Source organism: Scyliorhinus torazame, chromosome 14 (assembly GCF_047496885.1).
Source record: "Scyliorhinus torazame isolate Kashiwa2021f chromosome 14, sScyTor2.1, whole genome shotgun sequence".
Taxonomy (NCBI): Eukaryota; Metazoa; Chordata; class Chondrichthyes; order Carcharhiniformes; family Scyliorhinidae; genus Scyliorhinus; species Scyliorhinus torazame.
This window is the reverse complement of record NC_092720.1, coordinates 166,335,486-166,356,851: the sequence shown is the minus strand read 5'-3', so window position 1 is coordinate 166,356,851 and position 21,366 is coordinate 166,335,486. Positions and strand designations below refer to the sequence as shown.

The 21,366-nt window shown below is 45.9% G+C and overlaps 2 protein-coding genes and 1 long non-coding RNA gene across 7 annotated transcripts in view; 1 reads left to right on the top strand and 2 right to left on the bottom strand.

Moving 5' to 3' along the window:
• Positions 1 to 21,366, bottom strand: part of LOC140390175 (uncharacterized) — a 51,607-nt gene that overhangs the window by 15,902 nt on the left and 14,339 nt on the right. The gene's annotated exons all lie outside the window — the stretch shown is intronic.
• LOC140390176 (uncharacterized) lies at positions 961 to 15,519 on the bottom strand. Of its 2 annotated transcripts, none has more exons than XR_011934577.1 (4): positions 15,113 to 15,519; positions 5,703 to 5,913; positions 4,988 to 5,120; positions 961 to 1,270 (listed from the first exon to the last, which is right to left on the bottom strand). It is a non-coding gene; the product is annotated as an uncharacterized lncRNA (long non-coding RNA). The 2 variants fall into 2 exon arrangements; XR_011934576.1 differs by lacking the exon at positions 15,113 to 15,519 and adding an exon at positions 6,270 to 6,396.
• Positions 1,119 to 21,355, top strand: LOC140390167 (uncharacterized). Of its 4 annotated transcripts, none has more exons than XM_072475109.1 (2): positions 1,119 to 1,320; positions 17,645 to 21,355. In XM_072475109.1, the coding sequence occupies exons 1-2, from the start codon at positions 1,119 to 1,121 to the stop codon at positions 19,276 to 19,278; spliced, it is 1,836 nt and encodes a 611-aa protein (XP_072331210.1). In that variant the 3' UTR covers positions 19,279 to 21,355. The 4 variants fall into 4 exon arrangements, with proteins under 4 accessions (XP_072331210.1, XP_072331206.1, XP_072331207.1 ...); XM_072475105.1 differs by lacking the exon at positions 1,119 to 1,320 and adding an exon at positions 15,859 to 16,115 and having other exon boundaries at positions 17,103 to 21,355; XM_072475106.1 differs by lacking the exon at positions 1,119 to 1,320 and adding an exon at positions 16,126 to 16,381 and having other exon boundaries at positions 17,103 to 21,355.

Below are 21,366 nucleotides of genomic sequence, written 5' to 3'. Positions count from 1 at the left end.
GCCAGGTTAAATTGCCTCTTCATTGGAAAAAAAAGAATTGGGTACTCTAAATTTATTTTTTAAAAGTGAAGAGTATTCCATCACATTCCTGACTTGTGCCTTGTCGATGGTGGACAGACTTTGGGGGATCAGGAGGTGAGTTACTCGCCGTAGGGTTCCTAGCCTTTGACCTACTCTAGTAGCCACAGTATTAATATGGCTAGTCCAGTTCAGTTTCTAATCAATGGTAACCCCCAGGATGTTGACTGTGGGGGATTCAGCGATGGTAATGTCATTGAATGTCAAAGGGTGGCAGTTAGATCCTCTATTGTACGAGATGGTCATTGCCTGGCACTTATGTGGCGCGAATGTAACTTGCCACTTGTTAGCCCAGGCCTGGATATTGTTTCTTTTTCCTGTTTTACAGAAGGATTGCACCGTACTACACCAGAGAATACAGAGAGGATAGACACTGCAGCTAGATCCTAACCATCACCCAAGGAACAACTGCACAACTGTCAGAAGACATCCAGTCTCTTCATAGCATTTCTCAACACAGAGAATGTTGGGCAGTGAAACCATTATCTGGAAATTGGCTGGTCAGGGGAGCTTTGACAAATCATCAGATTTGAAACTGGTCAGTGATGTGGAACCTTCCATCAGAACCAACCATTCGGAAGAATTGGCTGTGGATGATCGGTCACTCATTGAGCTTCATGAACCATTGACTGATTCCTACATGTGAGGAGCTGGTCAAGTGTGAGGTGGGCTTCACAGGGTCATATAATCTCCCAACATGCAAGATACAGCTGTTATACAACTGTTAACACAAGGACAGCTACATGGAAGGGAAAATGTTCATGTGTGAGGTGTGTGACCGAGCCTTCACTCAGTTATCGACACTCGTGAATCACCGACGCATCCATACTGGGGAGAAACCTTTCAAATGTGAGATTTCTCATGTAACAAATGTAACAAACATTTTGCACAATCATCGAGCCTCTTTATTCACCAACGCATTCACACGGGGGAGAAAGCATTCATCTGTGAGGTGTGTCATAAAGCTTTTATGACATCTTCCATCCTCCTGATACGCCAGAGGATTCACCACGGGAGAAACCAGGTGTGAGGTTTGTGAGATGGCTTTCACCCAATGCTCTGAAGTCGTGACGCACCAGAGGATTCATACAGGGGAGAAACCCGTCAAGTGTGAGGTGTGTGACAGAACATTCACACAGTCATCGAGCTGCCATGCACATCAACGTGTACACACTGGGAAGAAGCTGTTCACCTGCAAAATGTGCAACAAATCACTGTCAACCAAATCGACCCTCCGTGCACATCAACACATTCACACGGGAGAAACCATTTAAGTGTGAGATATGTGACAAATCTTTATCATGGTCATCCCAACTCTTGCTGCATCAGAGGATCCACATAGCAGAAGTAACCATTCAGCTACGAGGTTTTAAATAGAGCTTTATATCTCTGAACCTGCTGGGACACCTGACAGGGAGACAAATGCTTCAGGTGAAATATTTGTGACAGCCCTTTCACCAAAACCTTTGATCTCTTAAGACATCATCAGATTCACATTGCACCTTAGGAAGAGAAAATGTGGAGTCTAAAACATCATAATGCAGAATGCATGTTTGTGCGGAGTTAGAAGAGGCTGGAAGATTTGTGTAGCTTGGAGCTAGAGTAAGGAATGAACCATGTAACCCTTACAGCAAAAGGTAGTTCTGGGGTTAGAAGTTACTCGGCTGAGAAAGTAAAATGAAGCAACCTCTTTGGAAGCTGGGAACAGCTGTGAACTGTTTGTTATAAAAACAAATCCCGTGCAATGTGTGATAAGTAAAACATTTCTGAAGTTTAATATATAAGTTGCCAGCAAAAGAAGTGTTTCGTCAATAGTATTTTTATCTAAGTCATTCGACACAGCAAAACATTTAAAACTTAAAATTTTGACCTGTCTTCCTTTCAGCTATTATCAGTCTCCATGGAGGTTGTAACCCAAGAAAGGGCCCAATGGCCCCATTGTCACTCAACCTGAAGGTCCCCATGGGTCGGTGTTAGGAATCCTGATCTTCTGGATTTATATTAATGACATAGATCTTGGTGTACAGGGCACAATTTCAACATTTTCAGACAATATAAAACTTGGAAGCATTGTGAACTATGAGGAGGAGAGTGAAGAACATCAAGAGAATATGAACAGTGTTATAACCTGCCTACTTACGATTGGCTGGGGACTAATGACTATCCCACAATCCTATGGGAGTATGAACTTCCCCAAAGAGGGGGGCGGAGAAACTCCTAGTATAAATAAGCTGGCCAGTTCAGTAACCAGCAGGAAGGAGAAGGTAGCAAGGGAAGTTACTGCTACTGTTATATATATATTGTTATAGTAAATAAACGTTATTATTTTGTATCCTCAAAACTCGTGCTGGATTCTTTGTGGCCCTTACAAAAAACAGGATGGTGGAAGGGCGATCCGGGTTCAATCCTGGCCCCGGGTCACTGTCTGTGTGGAATTTGCTCATTCTCCCCGTGTCTGTGTGGGTTTCACCCCCACAACCCAAAGATGTGCAGATTAGGCCACACCAAATTGCCCCTAAATTAGAAAAAAATAATTGTGTATTCTAAATTTTTTTTTAAAAGGGAAAAAAGAACAGGATGGTGGAAAGGGCGGAAAAGTGGCAGGTGAAATTTAATGCAGAAAGTATTAAGTGACTCATTTTGATGGGAAGGACAGAGAGAAAGACAAAATAAAATAAAGAATACAATTCTAAAGAGGGTTGAGAAGCACAGGACCTGGGAGTGTAGGTACATAAATCATTGAAGGTGACAGAGAGCGGTTACTAATGCAGACAGCCCCGTGGGCTTTATCAATAGGCACATGAAGAACAAAAACAAGAAAGTGATGTTAAGCCACATAAAACACCGGTTCAGGCCCACTGGAGTATTGTGTCCGGTTCTGGGCACCACAAAACAGTAACGGCTTCTCCCCAGTGTGAACATGTTGATGTGCACAAAGGTTTGATGACTGTGTCAATGCCCAGGCGCGCACCTCACACTTGAAGGGTTTCTCCCCTGTGTGAAGGATGTGAAGGCATTCGAGAGTACAGAAAAAATCATCAGTGGTTCCAGAAATGAGGGACTTCATTTATGTGGATAGATCGGAGATATTGGGACTGTTCTCCTTGAAGAAGAGAAGGTTGACAGGAGATTTGCGAGAGGTTTTTAAAAATCAGGAGTGGTGTGGACAGGATTGACAGGGAGAAACTGTTCCCATTGGTGGAAGGATTGCAAACCAGAGGGAACAGATTTAATGTCATTGGGAAATGAAGCAAGGGAGACACGAGGAGAAAGTTATTCATACAGTGAGTGGTTAGGATCTGGAATGCATTGTGTGAGAGTGTGGTGGAGGCAGGTTCACACAGTGAATGGTTATGATCTGGAATACACTGAGAGTTTGGTGAAGCAGGCCCACACATCAAGTGATTAGGATCTGGAATACACTGTCTGAAAGTGTGGTTAAGCAGGTCCACACAGCGAGTGGTTAGGATATGAAATACGCTGTGAGAGTGGTGAAGTAGGTCCACACAGTGAGTGGTTAGGGTCTGTAATACACTGAGAGTGTGGTGGAGGCAGGTTCCACAGCGAGTGATTAGGATCTGGAATGCATTGTCTGAGAGTGTGGTTAAGCAGGTCCACACAGCGAGTGGTTAGGATCTGGAATACACTGTGTGAGTGTGGTGGAGGCAGGTTCACACAGTGAGTGGTTTCGATCTGGAATACACTGTGTGAGAGTGTGGTGGAGGCAGGTTCACACAGCGAGTGGTTAGGATTAGGAATACACTGAGAATGTGGTGAAGCAGGTCCACACAGTGAGTGGTTAGGATTAGGATGCACTGTCTGAGAGTGTGGTGGAGGCAGGTTCACAAAGCAAGTGGTTAGGATCTGGAATCCACTGTCTGGGAATGTGGTGGAGGCAGGTTCATACAGCGAGCGAAATAGAAAAATGCAGGGTTGCGGGGAAAAGGTCGGGGCGTGGCACTGGGAGAAGCTCCATCCCAGGGCAAGCAATGATACGACAGGCAGAAGGCCTCCTGTGTTGTAATAATTCTATGAGGAGCAGGAGGAGGGAGATAATGACAAGGAGAAGGGAGATGACGAGAAAAGGAAGATGACAAGGAGCTGGAAGGAGACATTGAATTAAGGGATGTGGGAGTGGACAGGAAAGTGTAGTTGGCCCCCAAGATCAGCCTTGATCATATTAAATGGCGGAGCAGTTCAATGGAACATCGAGTCGACTCCTATTCCTATTTCTTGCGACAAAGATGAATAAGCAATGTGGTTATTAAATGCCCTCTAAAATGGCGTAGCAAGTCACTCAGTTGTATTCAACCACGACGAAAAAACAAAAAAGGAATGAGACCGGACGGACCGCCCGGTATCAAACCAGGCGCCAGAAACGACAACGGCAAACCCAGCCCTGCCGACTCTGCAAAGTCCCCCTTACTAACATTTGGGGCTTGTGCCAAAGTTGGGAGAGCTGTCTCAAAGACTAGTCAAGCAACAACCTCACAGTCATACTCACAGAATCGTACCTTACAGACAATGTCCCAGACACCACTATCACCATTCTTGGATTAGTCCTGTCTCACCGGCAGGGCAGACCCAGCAGAGGTGGTGGCACAGTGGTATACAGTCGGGAGGAAGTTACCCTGGGAGTCTTCAACATGGACTGTGGACCCCATGAAGTCTCATGGCTTCAGGTTAAACATGGGCAAGGAAACCTCCTGCTGATTACCACGTACCAGCCACCATCTGATGATGAATCAGTACTCCTCCATGTTGAACATCACTTGGAGGACCAATGAAGGTGGCAAGGGCTCAGAATATGCTCAGGGTCAACTATTTCTCTAACTTTCCAGAAGTGGTACAACTAGCAAACACATCAGCTAGGTGTGTAATCAAGCATACCAAAGCAATTTTTACTCACCTTGGAATACCTCAAATTGTCATGAGTGGCAATGGCCCATGATTTAGTCGTCATGAATGGACAGAGTTCGCACAGAGCTATGATTTTCAACATGTTACTTCTGGTCCTCTGTATCCGCAATCCAACGGAAAGGCTGAAAAAGGTGATAACATTGTGAAGCAGCTACTTAAAAAAGCTATGGGCAGCGTGGAAGACCCATATCTCGCTTTATGTGCACTGGAGGGCAAACAACACAGACAACTCTCAGTGTAAAGACATCGCACGTGAATGACTTTTCCCCAGTGTGAATGCACCAGTGTGCCAGCAGAAGTGGTGATTTCGCAAAGCCATTGAAACTGCTCACACTTAAAAAACTTCTCCCCAGTGTGAATAAATCAGTGATTAATGAGCATCAATGAGTTTTAGGAGGCTTGGTCACACAACTCACACTGGAATTGTCTCTCTTCCATATGGCTGCCCATATGTGAACAGTTGGATAACAGATGCACTTGTATATTAGATCATATGAGCCTGTGGAGCCCTCTTCACACACTTCACATTTGAACAGCCTCTCACCGGTAATAATGAGTCAGTGGTTCATGAGATTCAATGAATGATTGAACCTCTCGCCACACTTGGAGTCCACTCACACTTCTTCCCACCCTCGCCCTGATCAATCACCCAAAGCCGAACCACCAGAAAGGTTGGCTCTGATGGAAGGTTCCAAACCACTGACCAGTTTCAGATCTGACGATAAGTCAAAGCTCCCGTGACTCAACCGATTTCCAGATGATGGTTTTGCTGCCCAACCTTCTCTGTGTTGAGCAATGCTGTGAAGGGACTGGATGTCTCCCCACAGTTGTGCAGTTGTTTCTTGGGTCATGGTCAGGATCTATCTGTGGTGGCTATCCTCGCTATACTCTCTGGTGTAGTACGATGCAATCCTTCTATAAAACAGTAAAAGGAAACATTCAGGAAAAATATTAATTCACTGGAGATTTTGGGATTTGTCCCATTGTTTTCCCAACATTATTTAAATAAAACATACTGGGCAGGAAGAGCTAGAAGCTAAGGAAAATATTTATTCACTGCAGCTGATTGAACGGTTCTGATTTTTCCTGGGAAATTAGATACTCTGCACTCACTCAGACTACACATCCCAAATTCCTTTCAGACACAGCACTGGGCTAAACTATCAAATCCAAGCCCAGGCTTCTGGTAAAGGCCGTGGCCTTCAAGTAAAATCTTTAAACAAGACATTTCATAAAAGTGTCTCTGCCCCTCCCAGATAATTACACCTCACCTTCTCATATTCAGAAATGACCCATCAACAAAACTCAGCCTGTAAATCAGAAGGGAAATGCTTCCAATAAACACCCTCAATATCCAACACACAGCTCAGCTTTCTGATTGTCTGCTCTCATAGCCAATCAGAGACCGAGAAAACAGAAGGCCCGCCCACCTCTGACCTGGCAATCATTCTGTGCAAACAATCAAATACGAGGAGGCAGAATTGAAAAGCAGAGATTGACCCTTGGTCGGAACCAGAGCGATGGGGGTGGGAAGATTCACCAGTGCAGCAGATTCTCTGCCTGCAACTGAAGAGGAAAAAGTGCCACAAGTCAGAGCAGTCCCACTGACTGGACAACACAGAAGAGTTGCAGGAGGAGGACAGTGTGGTCGAGCATGTCAAAGGCTGTAGAGAGGTTGCTTCTCTCTTCACAGATGTTTCCTGACCTCAGCATTTCCAGAACTTTCTGAATCTCTCAGATTTCCAGCATTCACAGTATTTTGATGTATTTGATGGGAAGCCAGGTAAGTAGATGAGGGAGAAAGGAATAGAAGGATCTGCTGATTGAATGAGGTAAAATAGGTAGGGAGAAAGCTGATGTGGAGCATAAGAAGAAAGCAGATGGTTCGAATGGTCTAAAAACTAGAATCAAATCAAAAAGTACTGGTCGTACTCAACAGGTCAGGCATTGGCCGCCCCTTATTTTATTTCCTCAGAGTTGGTCACTCTGGAATCAATCTCTGAGTCCCAGTCACTCCCAAGCAAGAGGAAGTTCACAAGCACAATTTTCACCGAGTCACAGCATAACTCTGCAATTCCCAAAGCCACTCCCTGAATAACAGAGTCTCTCTTCAACTCACAGTGTTACTCCCTGTAGGATCTCTTATTCTATCTTCTAACAAGAGTCAATAGTCCGGTTGATTGGAGGTGTCCAAAATACAACTTTTATTGCTAATTATTCACCTTAATACACTTGCATAAGAACTGAATCATAAACTTAGATCAAAATAATTCATAAACTGGTCAGAACATAGCGAAAAGCGTTAAACTTAAAGCATAAGAAAAGTATAAAGAAATTACTTTAAAACTAAGTAAATCGATAGATGGTTCAAAATGTCATGATAGCATAAATTCGGAACAAACCCTTGACCACGAGGTCTTATTTTTAAGGAAATTCTTATTGATGGTCTAATCCCTCATTCACTCTCATTGGTTTCTAATTCTCAACTGAGACCTCCTGATTTGTTCAAATAGATGTCTGTCACTTAGAGGATGATTTTTTTAATCAAACATTGCTCATTAATTAAGATCATTACTAACCTCTCCCTCAATGCCAACAAAGCTTAAAAAAACTGGTCATTGACTTCAGGAAGCAAAGTACTGTCCACACCCCTGTCTGCATCAACGGGACCGAGGTGGAAATGGTTGACAGCTTCAACTTCCTAGGCGTGCTCATCACCACAAATCTGTCCTGGTCCACCCACGTCGACGCTACGACCAAGAAAGCACAACAGCGCCTATACTTCCTTAGGAAACTAAGGAAATTCGGCATGTTCACATTGACTCTTACCAACATTTACAGGTGCACCATATAAAGCATCGTATCTGGCTTCATCACAGCCTGGTATGGCAACTGCTCGGCCCAAGACCGCAAGAAACTTCAGAGAGAGTCGTGAACACCGCCTAGTCCATCACACAAACCCGCCTCCCATCCATTAACTCTATCTACACTTCCCGCTGCCTTGGGAAAGCAGGCAGCATAATCAAAGACCCCTCCCACCCGGCTCATTCACTCTTCCAACTTCTCCCATCAGGCAGGAGATACAAAAGTCTGAGAACACACACAAATAGATTCAAAAACAGCTTCTTCCCTGCTATTACCAGACTCCTGAAGAACCCTCTTATGGACTGATCCGACTGATACTGCACTCCTGTATGCTTCACCTGATGTCTATGTATTTATACTGTGTACCTTGTGTCGCCCTATTACATTGTTTTTTTTCCAGTTACTAAATGATCTGTTTGAGCTGTATGCAGAAAAGTACTTTTCACTAACTCGGTACACGTGACAATAAACAAATCCAATCCAATTTACTAATGTCCATCAAAATTAATTCAGTATCTACGTGTACCACCTTACAAGAATACGATTCTCACGTCAAGGCTTCCCATTAACCTTGCTGTAACTAATTATTTGATACACTTATTACTAAATGCGCTGGAATACAATTGTCTATTCATTATATGAAACACTTTATGAAACAATGTCTGAATTTCTGCAGACACAACATCAAAGATTCATTATCTGAAACAGTGACTATCCTTTTGCAGTCATGGTGTTTTGAATAATTCTGTTCTCTAGCTATGTACTCAACCAATCCTTAAAAAGGCATTAAATTAATCAATAAATCAATAACCTATCACTCCCTGAGTCACAGTATAATTCACAGTCACTCCCTGAATGAGTGTCACTCGCCAAGCACTGGTTAAATATCCTCCCCGAGGGCAACATGGTGGCTCAGTGGTTAGCATGGCTGCCTCACGGCGCCGAGGTCTCAGGTTTGATCCCAGCTCTGGGTCACTGTCCATATGGACTTTGCACATTCTCCCCGTGTTTACGTGGTTTTCACTCCCACAACCCAAAGATGTGCAGGGTAGGTGGATCGGCCATGCTAAATTGCCCCTTAATTGGAAGAAAATGAACTGGGTACTCTAAATTTATTTTTAAAATAATAAAATATCCTCCCCGCACTGTTTTCTCTGTTCCCCACTGCCTTCTCTGTTTTTCTCTCAACTGTACCCTTCCTCTGTTTTTTTTACTTTCGCAGGATGTGGGTGTCACTAACTAGGTCTGCATTCATTACCCCTCCCTAATTGCCCTAGAGAAGGTGGTGTTGAGCTGCTTTCTTGAACTGCTGCAGTCCATGTGGTGTAGATACACCCACTGTCTTGTGGGAATTCCAGGATTATAATCCAGTGACAGTGAAGGAACAACAATATATTTCCAAGTCAGGGTGGTGAGTGGCTTGGATCGGAAGTACAAGGTGGCGGTGTTCCCATGCACCTTCTCACCTTGTCCTTCCAGATAGTCATGGTCATGGATTTGGAAGGTTCGACCAATGGAGCCTTAATGAGTTCCTGCAGTGTGTGATAAATGTAGGAAATTTTTATATAGATTGTATTATGTATATTTGTTGTAGTAATATTGTTAAAAATCGAGGTTAGGGTATCCAGACTCTTCGTCTGCCAAAACTGCAATTAGGAGGTCATAAAAGGTGAGTTCATGATTAATTTTAACCTTTCACGTTGTGTTTAGTTCTAGCTAAGCACGCCATATAACATAGTGGGATACAGATGATGTAATTAATGGGAGAAGTCAGGTCTCTAGCGAGCAGTTTTGGCTGTAGGATTTTTAGCCTCCCAAAGACAGAAGGATCGGCAGGCTATTCCAGAAAGGGTTTCCTCTCCCTCTCCAAGAGATCTTTCCAAAAAAGCTTTTTGTAATAGTTCAGCAAGTTCGCCTGTGTTTGCTAACTTTATTTATAAGTGGCCTTTGTTTAATTGGTAATAGAGAAGGTATAAGTTAAAGTATTTCCATGTTTTTTAAAAACTGTTTTACTGTTAATGTTAATGTGGTTAATACTGTGTTATTAATAAAGTTTGTTTTAACATAAAAGATCCCTATGTGTCAGGGGAATCACTGCTGGAGTGAAGTATCCTTTATTCACAGTTTTACAAATTGAAATATTGTTGGGGTCTCATCCGCTTTCCTAACATAAATTAGGGTCTGGTCCAGTACTGTAACAAGTGCATCATGTTGATGGCACACAGTGCTGCCTCAGTGATGGAGAGATGATGGGCTGGATTCTCCACTGGCAGGATTCTCTGTTGTCCTGTGGGGAATTCCCAACCCATAATGAGAACTCTATTGGCTGGCGAGCGAAACGGAGAATCCCTCTTTCGGCGGGGACGTCGCACCAGAAAACTGGTGCAGCGGGATGGAGAATCCCGCCCAAGGTGTTCAATGCTTTGAATGAGGTGCTAATCAAGAGAATTGCATTTTATTGAATGGTGTTAACCTTCTTGGTCTAGTTGGAGCTGCACACGTCCAGGCAAATAGGGAAAATCCCATCACACATCTGACTTGTGCCTTGTAGATTGTGGACACGTTTTGGGGAGTCAGGAGGTGAGTTAGTCACCACATAATTCCCACCGTTTGACGACCACAATCATCTTCCATTCTGCCGGGTATGACTCAAACCAGCGTAGCGTTTTCCCCCTAATTCCCATTGACTCCAGTTTTGTTAGGGCTCCTTGATGCCAAATCGGACAAATGCTGCCTTGATGTTGAGGGCATTCATTCTCAACTCACCTCTGGAGTTCAGCTGTTTTGCCCATGTTGGAACCAAGGCTGTAATGAGGTCAGGAGCTGAGTGACCTTGGTGGAATTCAAACTGTGTCCGTGAGCAGGTTATTACTGAGTAAGTGCCAGTTACTAGCAGTGTTTTTAAAAAATATATATTTTATTGAAGTTTTCAAACACAATTTTTCCCCCTTACAAATCAACAAAAACGGTAACGCAATAACGAATAGATAACATTGTTTAAGTTAAGTAGTGAACTAACAAAGTAACAAGAAATGGTGCTCCCCCCCCCAACTAGAACAAGAACAAGTTGCCCCTCTCTTCCTGGGCTGCTGCTGCTGGCTATCTATTTTCCCCTAACGTTCCGCTAGATAGTCAACGAACGGTTGCCACCGCCTGGAGAACCCCTGAGCCGATCCTCTCAGCGCAAACTTCATCCATTCCAGTTTTATGAACCCTGCCATATCGTTTATCCAGGCCTGCACGCTGGGGGGGTTTCGCTTCCTTCCACATGAGTAAAATCCTTCGCCGGGCTACCAGGGACGCAAAGGCCACAATATCGGCCTCTTTCGCCTCCTGCACTCCCGGCTCATCCGCTACCCCAAATATAGCTAACCCCCAGCCTGGCTTGACCTGGACCTTCACCACCTTCGAGATCACTCTTGCCACTCCCCTCCAATACTCCTCCAGTGCTGGACATGACCAAAACATATGTGTATGGTTCCCCTGCACCTCCCGCACCTGTCCTCTACTCCGAAGAACCTGCTCAACCTCGCTCCCGTTATATGTGCTCTATGTAGCACCTTAAATTGGATCAGGCTAAGCCTGGCACACGAGGAAGAGGAATTTACCCTACTTAGGGCATCAGTCCACAAACCCTCCTCAATCTCCTCCCCGAGCTCTTCTTCCCATTTTCCTTTCAGCTCTTCTACCAGCTCCTCCCCCTCTTCTCTCATCTCCCGGTATATTTCGGACACTTTGCCCTCCCCGACCCACACCCCCGAAAGCACTCTATCCTGGATCCCCTGTGTCGGGAGCAGCAGAAATTCCCTCACCTGTTGTCTCGTGAACGCCCTCACCTGCATATACCTAAAGATATTCCGCGGAGGCAGCTCATACTTTTCCTCTAGCGCTCCCAAGCTCGCAAATGTCCCATCTATAAATAAGTCTCCCACTCTCCTAATTCCTGCCCGGTGCCAGCTCTGGAACCCTCCGTCCAACCTACCTGGGGCAAACCTATGGTTGTTCCTGATCGGGGACCACACCGAGGCTCCCAACACACCCTTCTGTCGCCTCCATTGCCCCCAGATACTTAATGTTGCCGCCACAACTGGGTTCGTGGTAAACCTTTTTGGGGAGAGCAGTAGCGACGCCGTCACCAGCGCTTTTAAGCTCGTTCCTTTACAGGACGCCATCTCCAGCCTCTTCCACGCCTCCCCCTCTCCCTCTATCATCCACTTGCGGATCATCGCCACATTGGCGGCCCAGTAATAGTCGCCTAAATTCGGCAGCGCCAGTCCCTCTCTGTCCCTGCTACGTTGCAGGAACCCCCTCCTTACCCTCGGGGCCTTCCCTGCCCACACAAAGCTCATAATGCTTCTATCTATTTTCTTAAAAAAGGCCTTAGTGATCAAGATGGGGAGACATTGACACACAAATAGAAACCTCGGGAGGACCATCATCTTAATCGCCTGCACTCTGCCCGCCAGTGACAGCGGCAGCATATCCCACCTTTTGAAATCCTCTTCCATCTGCTCCAACAGCCGAGTCAGATTGAGTTTGTGTAAAGTTCCCCAGCTCCTGGCTATCTGAATCCCCAAATATCGGAAGTTTCTTTCCGCCCTCCTTAGCAGCAGGCCATCTATCCCTCTACTCTGGTCCCCAGGGTGTATTACGAAAAGCTCACTCTTTCCGATGTTAAGCCTATATCCCGAAAAGTCTCCAAACTCCCTCAATATCTGCATAACCTCTGTCATCCCCCCCACTGGATCCGCCACATACAGCAGTAGGTCATCTGCACAGAGTGACACTCGGTGTTCCTCTCCCCCTCTAACCACCCCCCTCCATTTCCTAGAGTCTCTCAGTGCTATGGCCAGTGGTTCAATTGCCAACGCGAACAGCAATGGGGACAGAGGGCACCCCTGCCTTGTTCCCCTATGTAACCGAAAATACTCCGATCTTTGCCGATTTGTGACTACACTTGCCACTGGGGCTCCATAGAGGGGTTTAACCCAGCTGACAAACCTCTCCCCGAACCCAAACCTCCTCAGCACATCCCAGAAGTACTCCCACTCTACCCTATCAAATGCCTTCTCTGCATCCATTGCTGCCACTATCTCTGCCTCCCCTCTGCTGGGAGCATCATTATCACCCCCAATAGCCGTCGCACGTTGACATTCAATTGTCTCCCCTTTACAAACCCTGTCTGGTCTTCGTGCACCACCCCCGGGACACAATCCTCTATCCTCATTGTCAGCACTTTTGCCAGCAACTTGGTGTCCACATTCAGGAGCGAGATAGCCCTATAAGACCCGCATTTCAGCGGATCTTTATCCCGCTTCAGGATTAGTGATATCGTCGCCTCCGACATTGTCGGGGGTAGAGTGCCCCCTTCTCTGGCCTCGTTAAAGGTTCTTGCGAGCAGCGGGGCCAGCAAGTCCACATATTTCCTATAAAATTCCACCGGGAACCCGTCTGGTCCCGGGGCCTTCCCTGCCTGCATGTTCCCCAGCCCTTTAGTCACCTCGTCCACCCCAATTGGCGCCCCCAGGCCTGCCACCTCCTGCTCCTCCACCTTCGGGAACCTTAGTTGGTCCAGAAACTGCTGCATCCCCTCTTTTCCCTCCGGGGGTTGGGACCTATATAACCTCTCATAAAAGGTCTTAAACACCTCATTTACCGTCCCTACACTCCGCACCGGAGTTCCCGTTTCATCCCTAACTCCCCCTATTTCCCTCGCCGCTGTCCTCTTACGAAGCTGGTGGGCCAGCAGCCGACTAGCCTTTTCCCCATATTCGTATCTCATCCCCTGTGCCTTCCTCCACTGTGCCTCTGCCTTCCCTGTGGTCAGCAGGTCAAACTCCGTCTGGAGTCTTCGCCTTTACTAGCAGTGTTGACGACTTCCATCACTTTATTGATGACTGAGTAGACTGATGGGGCAGTAATTGGCAGAGTTGGATGTGTCCTGCTTTTTGTGTACAGGAAATATCTGGTCAATTTTCCACATTGCCGGGTAGATGCCAATGTTGTGGCTGTACTGGAACAGCTTGGCTAGGGACACAGCAATTCCTGGAGCACAAGTCTTCAGTACTGTTGCTGGAATATTGTCAAGGTCCATAGCCTTTGCAGTATCCAGTGTCTTCAGCCGTTTCTTGATATCACATGGATTGAATAGAATTGGCTGAAGACTTGGCTTCTGTGATGCTGGCGACCTCGGAGGAGACCGAGATGGATCATCCACTCAGCACTTGCGGCTGAAGATTGTTGTAAATGCTTCAACCTTTTGCACTGATGTGCTGGGCTCCTCCATTATTGAGAATGGGGATTTAAAAAAATAATCTTTATTGTCACAAGGAGGCTTACATTAACATTGCAATAAAGTTACTGTGAAAAGCCCCTAGTCGCCACATTCCGGCACCTGTTCGGATACACAGGGAGAATTCAGAATGGCCAAATTACTTAACAGCACATGTTTTGGGATTTGTGGGAGGAAACCGGAGCACCCGGAGGAAACCCACACAGACATGGAGAAAACGTGCAGATTCCGCAAAGACAGTGACCCAGCCAGGAATCGGACCTGGGACCTGGCGCTGTGAAGTCAGTGCTAACTACTGTGCGACCATGCCTATTTGTGGAGCCTCCTGTTAGTTATTTAACTGTCCACCACCATTCATGATTAGATATGAGAGGACTGCAGTTCCATTGGCATGGGATCACCTAGCTCTGTCTGTCATTTGCTGCTTATGCTATTCAGCATGCACATAGTCCTTTGTCAAAGCTTCACCAGATAATCAGCAGGAGACTTCCTAGCCCATGTTTGACCTGAAGCCATGAGACTCCATGGGGTCCGGTCCCAATGTTGAGGATTCTCTGGCAACTCGATCCCAACTGTATGCCACTGTGCCATCACCTCTGCTGGGTCAGTCCTACCTGTAGGACAGGACATACCCAGGATTGGTGCTGACCCACAGTGCTATCAGGGACATTGGCTGTAAACAATGATTAATGAGTATGACTCTGTCTGGCTGTTGCCAAGTCTGTAGGGCAGCTCTCTCAATTTTGGCACAAGTCCCCAGATGAATTGCAGGGTCAACAAGGCTGCTGTGTCTTTGTCGTTTTCAGTGCAGAATGTAGAACATAGAAAATACAGCACAGAAAAGGCCCTTCGGCCCACAATGTTGTGCCGAACTTTTGTCCGAGATTAAGAACAAATTAACCTACACCCCATCATTCTATCTGTGGTGAGCCACATATGGCTATTGTATATACTTACTGTTGTTGCTGTTACTGTTGAATTGTTGTGTTGATGCTGCTGTTAGCTCCGCCTGTGGCTCCGCCCCTCTGAGGAGGTATATAACTGGCCGATCTGAGACAGGCTCTCATGTTGGCACACATCTAGTTGATTAAAGCCACTGTTCTTTGGTGCAAACTGACTCGACTAAATTGATGATCATCACTACTGTATTCCATGTACCTATCCAATAGCCGCTTGAAGGTCCCTAATGTTTCCGACTCAACTACTTCCAGCTTGATGACAGGCCGTCTGTCTGGTTTCATTCCTTTCTGTAGACTCTAGCAGTTTTGTATAAAACTGAGTACCTGACTAAATCAACGACATTGCTGAGAGTCTGGAGTCACCTGTAGGTTAGACCAAGTAAGGATGGCAGATTTCTTTGCCCTACTCTCCAGCAGTGCCTCTCACTTCCCAGGAGCCCACCTATCAGTCTCTACAGTCCCCCGCGCCCCCCCCCCCCCCCCCACTTTGCAGCCCGCACCCACCCCCACCCCCCACTCCCTCTCAGTCTCCAGCAGCACTCTTCTCTCCTGTACATGTGATGATCCCACCACAGGACGTCATCGCTGCCTTGGATGCTGTGGGTCTTCATCTTTTGATCTGCTGTCAAACACATCCGAGGCTACACATCCCACACTGATGTTGTCAGTTTGAAAGCCTCCGAGGATGAAGAATGTTATTCCCACACTAGAAATCTCTGTCAACGTTTACCAGGGGAACTGAGACAGCAGCTGCAATAAGTGAGGTTTTATTCAGATGGGACAATGACAAGTTTAAATCCCCACCTGAGCTGCTGCTCAAAGTCACCTCCGTTTCCCCGGTCAGTTTCCCAAACTTCAGGAAACTCCTGTTACTGCAGAAATATTTGGATTGTCTGTGAGAGACGTCAATCAGAGAGCCCACCCACTCTGCCCATTCTCTCCTCTTCCTCTACCACAGCTGCTTCACTTCCTGTCGGGACTCCAAACCAAGTCAGGAGATGGTGAGTGAAGGAGCAGAATTTAGAAGAATTACATTGCACAATATCCACACTAATGTTCAGGCAGTCTGACTATCCTGTGGGCAATCAGGTGTGGAAATGCCCCTTATGCTGTGTGAGAAGATCCAGCTCAGAGACCTGTTTACTCGGTGCTTTGTGCTGAGCTGTTTGATTGGCTGTGTGTTGGACATTGAGGGTGTTTTTGGCAGCATTTCCCTTCTGATTTACAGGCTGAGTTTTGTTGATGGGTCACTGCTGAATATGAGAAGGTGAGGTGTAATTATCTGGGAGGGGCAGTGACAAATTTATTGAAATGTCTTTTAATGTGTTTACAGATTTTACCTGAAGGTCTTGGCCTTTCCCGAAAGCCTGGGCTTGGATTTGATAGTTTTGCCCAGTGCTGTGTCTGAGAGCTGAATTTGGGATGTGCAGTCTGAGTGAGTGCAGTGTGTCTACTTTCCCAAGATAAACCAGAACTCTTCAATCAGCTACACTGAAGAAATATTTTCCTTAGCGTCTGGCACTTCCTGTCCAGTGTAATTTTCTACAAGTAATTTTGGGAAATAAGGTGGGAAATTCATCTCCATTGAATTAATATTTCTCCTGAGCATTTTTTTACATCAAACACATAATCTAAGAGCGAAACTGAGCCGGGGCGACTCAAAATCACAGTGAATTGATCGCTTGTTTTACACTCTGCCCGACTGTCTTTTCTATTGTCCTCACGGTGCCTGGGAAGATGGGGGTCTGGGTGATGGAAAGAAAGTAGCCAAGTTGTCTGCTCTTGGTCACTATCTAGTGCCTCTGCTGGAAACAGGGTTGTGACAGTCGGGTGAGGGAAAAAGAAAGGACTTGTCTCTGATCCCTCACACACAGGGAAATAGCAGACTGGCACTCACTGTAGAACAATCTCTAACTGAGGAATCACTCCGTTAAGCCAATTAGGATAAGGAGTTGGAGAAAATCATGTTTCCTTTTCCTGTTTCATAGGAGGATTGCACCGTACTACACGAGAGAATATAGAGAGGATAGATATCACAGATTGATCCTGACCATCACCTCAGGCATAACTGCACAACTGTGGGAAGACATCCAGTCCCTTCACAGCATTGCTCAACACAGAGGAGGTTGGGCAGTGAAACCATCATCTGGAAATCGGTCGGGTCAGGGGAGCTTTGACACATCATCAGATCTGAAACTGGTCAGTGGTGTGGAACCTTCCATCAGAACCAATCTTTATGAAGTTTCGGCTGTGGGTGATCAGTCAGGGTGAGACTGGGAAGAAGTGTGAGTGGACTCGAAGTGTGGTGAGAGCTTCAATCATTCATCAGGTCTCTTGAACCTCTGACTCAATCCTAAGTTGATAGGCTGTTCAAGTGTGAAGAGAGCTCCACAGGCTTACAACATCTCTGAATACACAAAGTGCATCTTTAAGAAATACTGATAAGTAAAGAGCAGCCACATGGAAGACCAACAATTTAAGTGTGAGCCATCCATTGAAACTTTTGTTACCTTTCCGAGTCTCCTGATACACCAGAGAATTCACATAGGAGAAAAACCTTTCAGGTGTGAGGTGTGTGAGGCGACTTTCACTGATTCCTCCAATCTCCAGAGACACCAGAGGATTCACACAGGAGAGAAACCATTTGTGTGTGAGGTCTGCAACAAATCATTCGCGCAGTCAGCGAATCTCCGCGTACACCAACGTATTCACACTGGGGAGAAACCATTCACCTGTGAGATCTGTAACAAATCATTTTCTGACTCCTCAAACCTCCGCACACACCAACGCATTCACACAGGGGAGAAACCATTTAGGTGTGTGGTGTGCAACAAATCATTCTCCGATTCATCGAAACTCCTGCTCCACCAGACGGTCCACACAGGGGAGAAACCATTCACATGTGTGGTGTGTAACAAATCATTCTCAAGATCGCAAAACCTCCGTGTTCACCAGCGTATTCACACCGGGGAGAAACCATTCACGTGTGAGGTGTGTGACAAATCATTCTCACAGTTAACAAACCTCCGTGCACACCACAGCATTCACACCGGAGACAGACCATTCAAGTGTGAAATGTGTGACAAAGGCTTCACACAGTTATCGAAACTCCTGATCCACCAGGGGATCCACAAAGGGGAGAAACCATTCACTTGCGAAATATGCAACAAATCATTCTTGCAGTCGTCGAGCCTCCGTGTCCACAAACGCATTCACACAGGGGAGAAACCATTTACCTGTGAGGTGTGCAACAAATCATTCTCAGATTCATCGGTGCTTTGTGGACACCGACGCATTCACACTGGGGAGAAACCATTCATGTGTGAAGTTTGTGACAAATCATTTTCACGGTCAACAGAGCTCCGTGTCCACCAACGCATTCACACAGGGGAGAAGCCATTCACCTGTGACGTGTGCGACAAATCATTCACGCGGTCATCAGAGCTCTGCAGACACCGACGCATTCACACAGGAGAGAAACCATTTACGTGCGAGGTGTGTGACAAACCATTCTCGAATTCATCGCACCTCCGCACACATCAACACATACATACAGGCGAGAAACTATTCAAGTGCAATGTGTGTGATAAATCATTCTCAAATTCATCGCACCTGTCCACACATGAACGCATTCACACGGGCGAGAAACCATTCACATGTGAGGTATGCGATAAATCATTCTCACGGTCGTCGGAGCTCTGCCGACACCAACGCATTCACACAGGGGAGAAACCATTTATGTGTAAGGTGTGCTACAAATCGTTCTCCAATTCAACGCACCTCCGCACACATCTACGCATTCACACAGGGGAGAAACCATTCATGTGCAAGGTATGTAACAAATCATTCTCCGATTCATCACACCTCCGCACACACCAACGTATTCACACAGGGGAGAAACCGTTCACATGTGAGGTGTGTGACAAATCATTCTCACGGCCTGCGAGCCTCCGCTTACACCAAAGTATTCATACAGGAGAGAAACCATTCTCGTGCGAGGTGTGTTATAAATCATTCTCACAGTCTCGAACTCTCCGTGTACACCAACGCATTCACACAGGAGAGAAACCATTCTCATGTGAGGTGTGCAACAAATCATTCGCACAGTCTCGAACCCTACGTGCGCACCAACGCATTCACATGGAAGTAATTATCCATGTGTGAAGCATCTGACAAAGCCTTTACAAAGTTTTCCAAACTCTTGGTCCATTAGACAGTCCACAAAGGGTAGACACTATTAAAATATGAGGTGTACAACGAATCATCCTTGCAATCATCAAAACTCCTGCTCCATCAATTCAAGCGTGAGGTTTGCAATAAAGCTTTCTTAACGTCTGCAGTGTGAGATATCAGTGTGCATTCTGTCAGAAATTCTTCAGTTGTTGGACATCCTGGAACATCAGTGAACCCAAATGGGGACTACCTAGTCAGGTTCTTGTCAATCTGTTATCAGAGTGTGACTTACTTTCAGTAAGAGCGGAGAATCCCAGCCTAAATCTGTGTACAAACGCACTGCAAAGGATGTTCAATGGTATTGGGACACAGAACAAGAAGCAGCTTTCACTCACATTAAATTAGCGATAACAACAGATGGCACAAGGGTGAGCACTGTTGCCACACAGCGCCAGGGACATGGGTTTAATTCCAGCCTTGGGTGACTGTGCACGATTTCCCAGTGTTTACGTGGTTTCCTCTGGGTGCTCCGGTTTCCTCCCAAAGATGTGCAGGTTAGGTTGATTGGCTATGCTAAAATTACCCCCTGGTGTTCAAAGATTTGCAGGTGAGGTGGGGTGGGGGAGCGACCTAGATGGGTGCTCTTTCCGAGGGTTGGTGCAGACTCGATGGGCAGAATGGCTTCCTTCTGCACATGTAGGGGTTCTATGCAAGCCAGTGCTGAGGTACTATGATGTCAATGATGAAGTCACCCTGCAATGAGATGCCAGTGAAACAGGACTTGGAGCAACCCTCATGCAGCAACGCAACCAGTTGTGTTTGTATTCAGAGATTTAACACAACCTGAACGATGCTGTGTACAGATTTAGAAAGTGTGCCTGGATATTGTCTTTGTGAGCATTTCAACCAGAACCTGCTTGGGAGAAAGAATGTGATGGTCGAACCTGACCGCAAGTCACTTCAAAGCATCTTTCTCAAACTGCTTCTATCTGCTCCAAAGTGCTTACAAAGCAAGTTACTCAGTTGCAGAGATATAATTTGGAAGTGAGGACCTGAACACTTTAAAGATTATCTGTGCAATATGTATGTCGAGACAGACAAAATTGGAACAGACTAAAAAGAACAGTTTTTTTGTACAAGTGTGATTGATCATTTTCTTTACAGATTATTTATGAAGATTAACTTCAAAAAAGAGTGGCACGGTAGCAAAATGGTTAGCACTGCTGCCTCACGGCACCAAGGACCCAGGTTCGATCACTGTCCATGTATAGTTTGCACATTCTCCCGTGTCTCCGTGGGTTTCACCCACACAACCCAAAGATGTGCAGGATAAGTGGATTGACCACGCTAAATTGCCCCTCAATTGGATTAAAAAAAAACACAGCAGCATTTCACATCTGGCAAAGGTTTGAATTGGAAACAATATGATTCCTCCAGAGCACTGGAAGATGTTGCATTAAAGCGCATTCAATTTAATTGATTCAATATTATTATGGTCACCAGGGACCTGGGTTCAATTCTGGCCTCCATCTTTGTGGAGTTTGTATATTCTCCCCATATCTGTGTGGGTTTCCTCCGGCTGCTCCAGTTTCCTACCACAGTCCAAAGATGAGCAGGTTAGGTGGATTGGCTATGTTAAATTGCTCCTTAATGTCCAGGGGTGTGCAGGTTAGGATCTGGGTTACGGGGATAGGGTGGGGTGGATGGAAGAGTGTAAATCGGTAGAGTGCTCATTCGAAGGGTCGGTGCAGACTCGATGGGACGAATGATATCCTTCTGCACTGTAGGAATTCTATGTTTGGACAAATCTCTTTGTACACTGTGGATCCCATATTACCATGAACTCTCTTGTCACGATTTGTAAATAAAAGTTACATGAGGCAGTAACCTTTTCACACACCACATGGAATTGTTTAAAATTCAAATTGCTCCAAATATTTCTGCAGTAACAGGAGTTTCCTGACGTTTGTGAAACTGACCGGTGAAACGGAGGCGACTTTGAGCAGCAGATCAGGGGGGGATTTAAACTTGTCATTGTCCCATCTGAATAAAACCTCACTTATTGCAACTGCTGTCTCA

What these genes read in the sequence shown, in the direction of transcription:
- LOC140390167 (XM_072475109.1), top strand. Translation starts at nt 1,119, where the DNA reads ATGGCTTTCACCCAATGCTCTGAAGTCGTGACGCACCAGAGGATTCAT. An exon ending in CAAATCGACCCTCCGTGCAC is followed by an intron (nt 1,321 to 17,644) that starts ATCAACACATTC and finishes GTCTCCTGATAC; the next exon opens with ACCAGAGAATTCACATAGGA.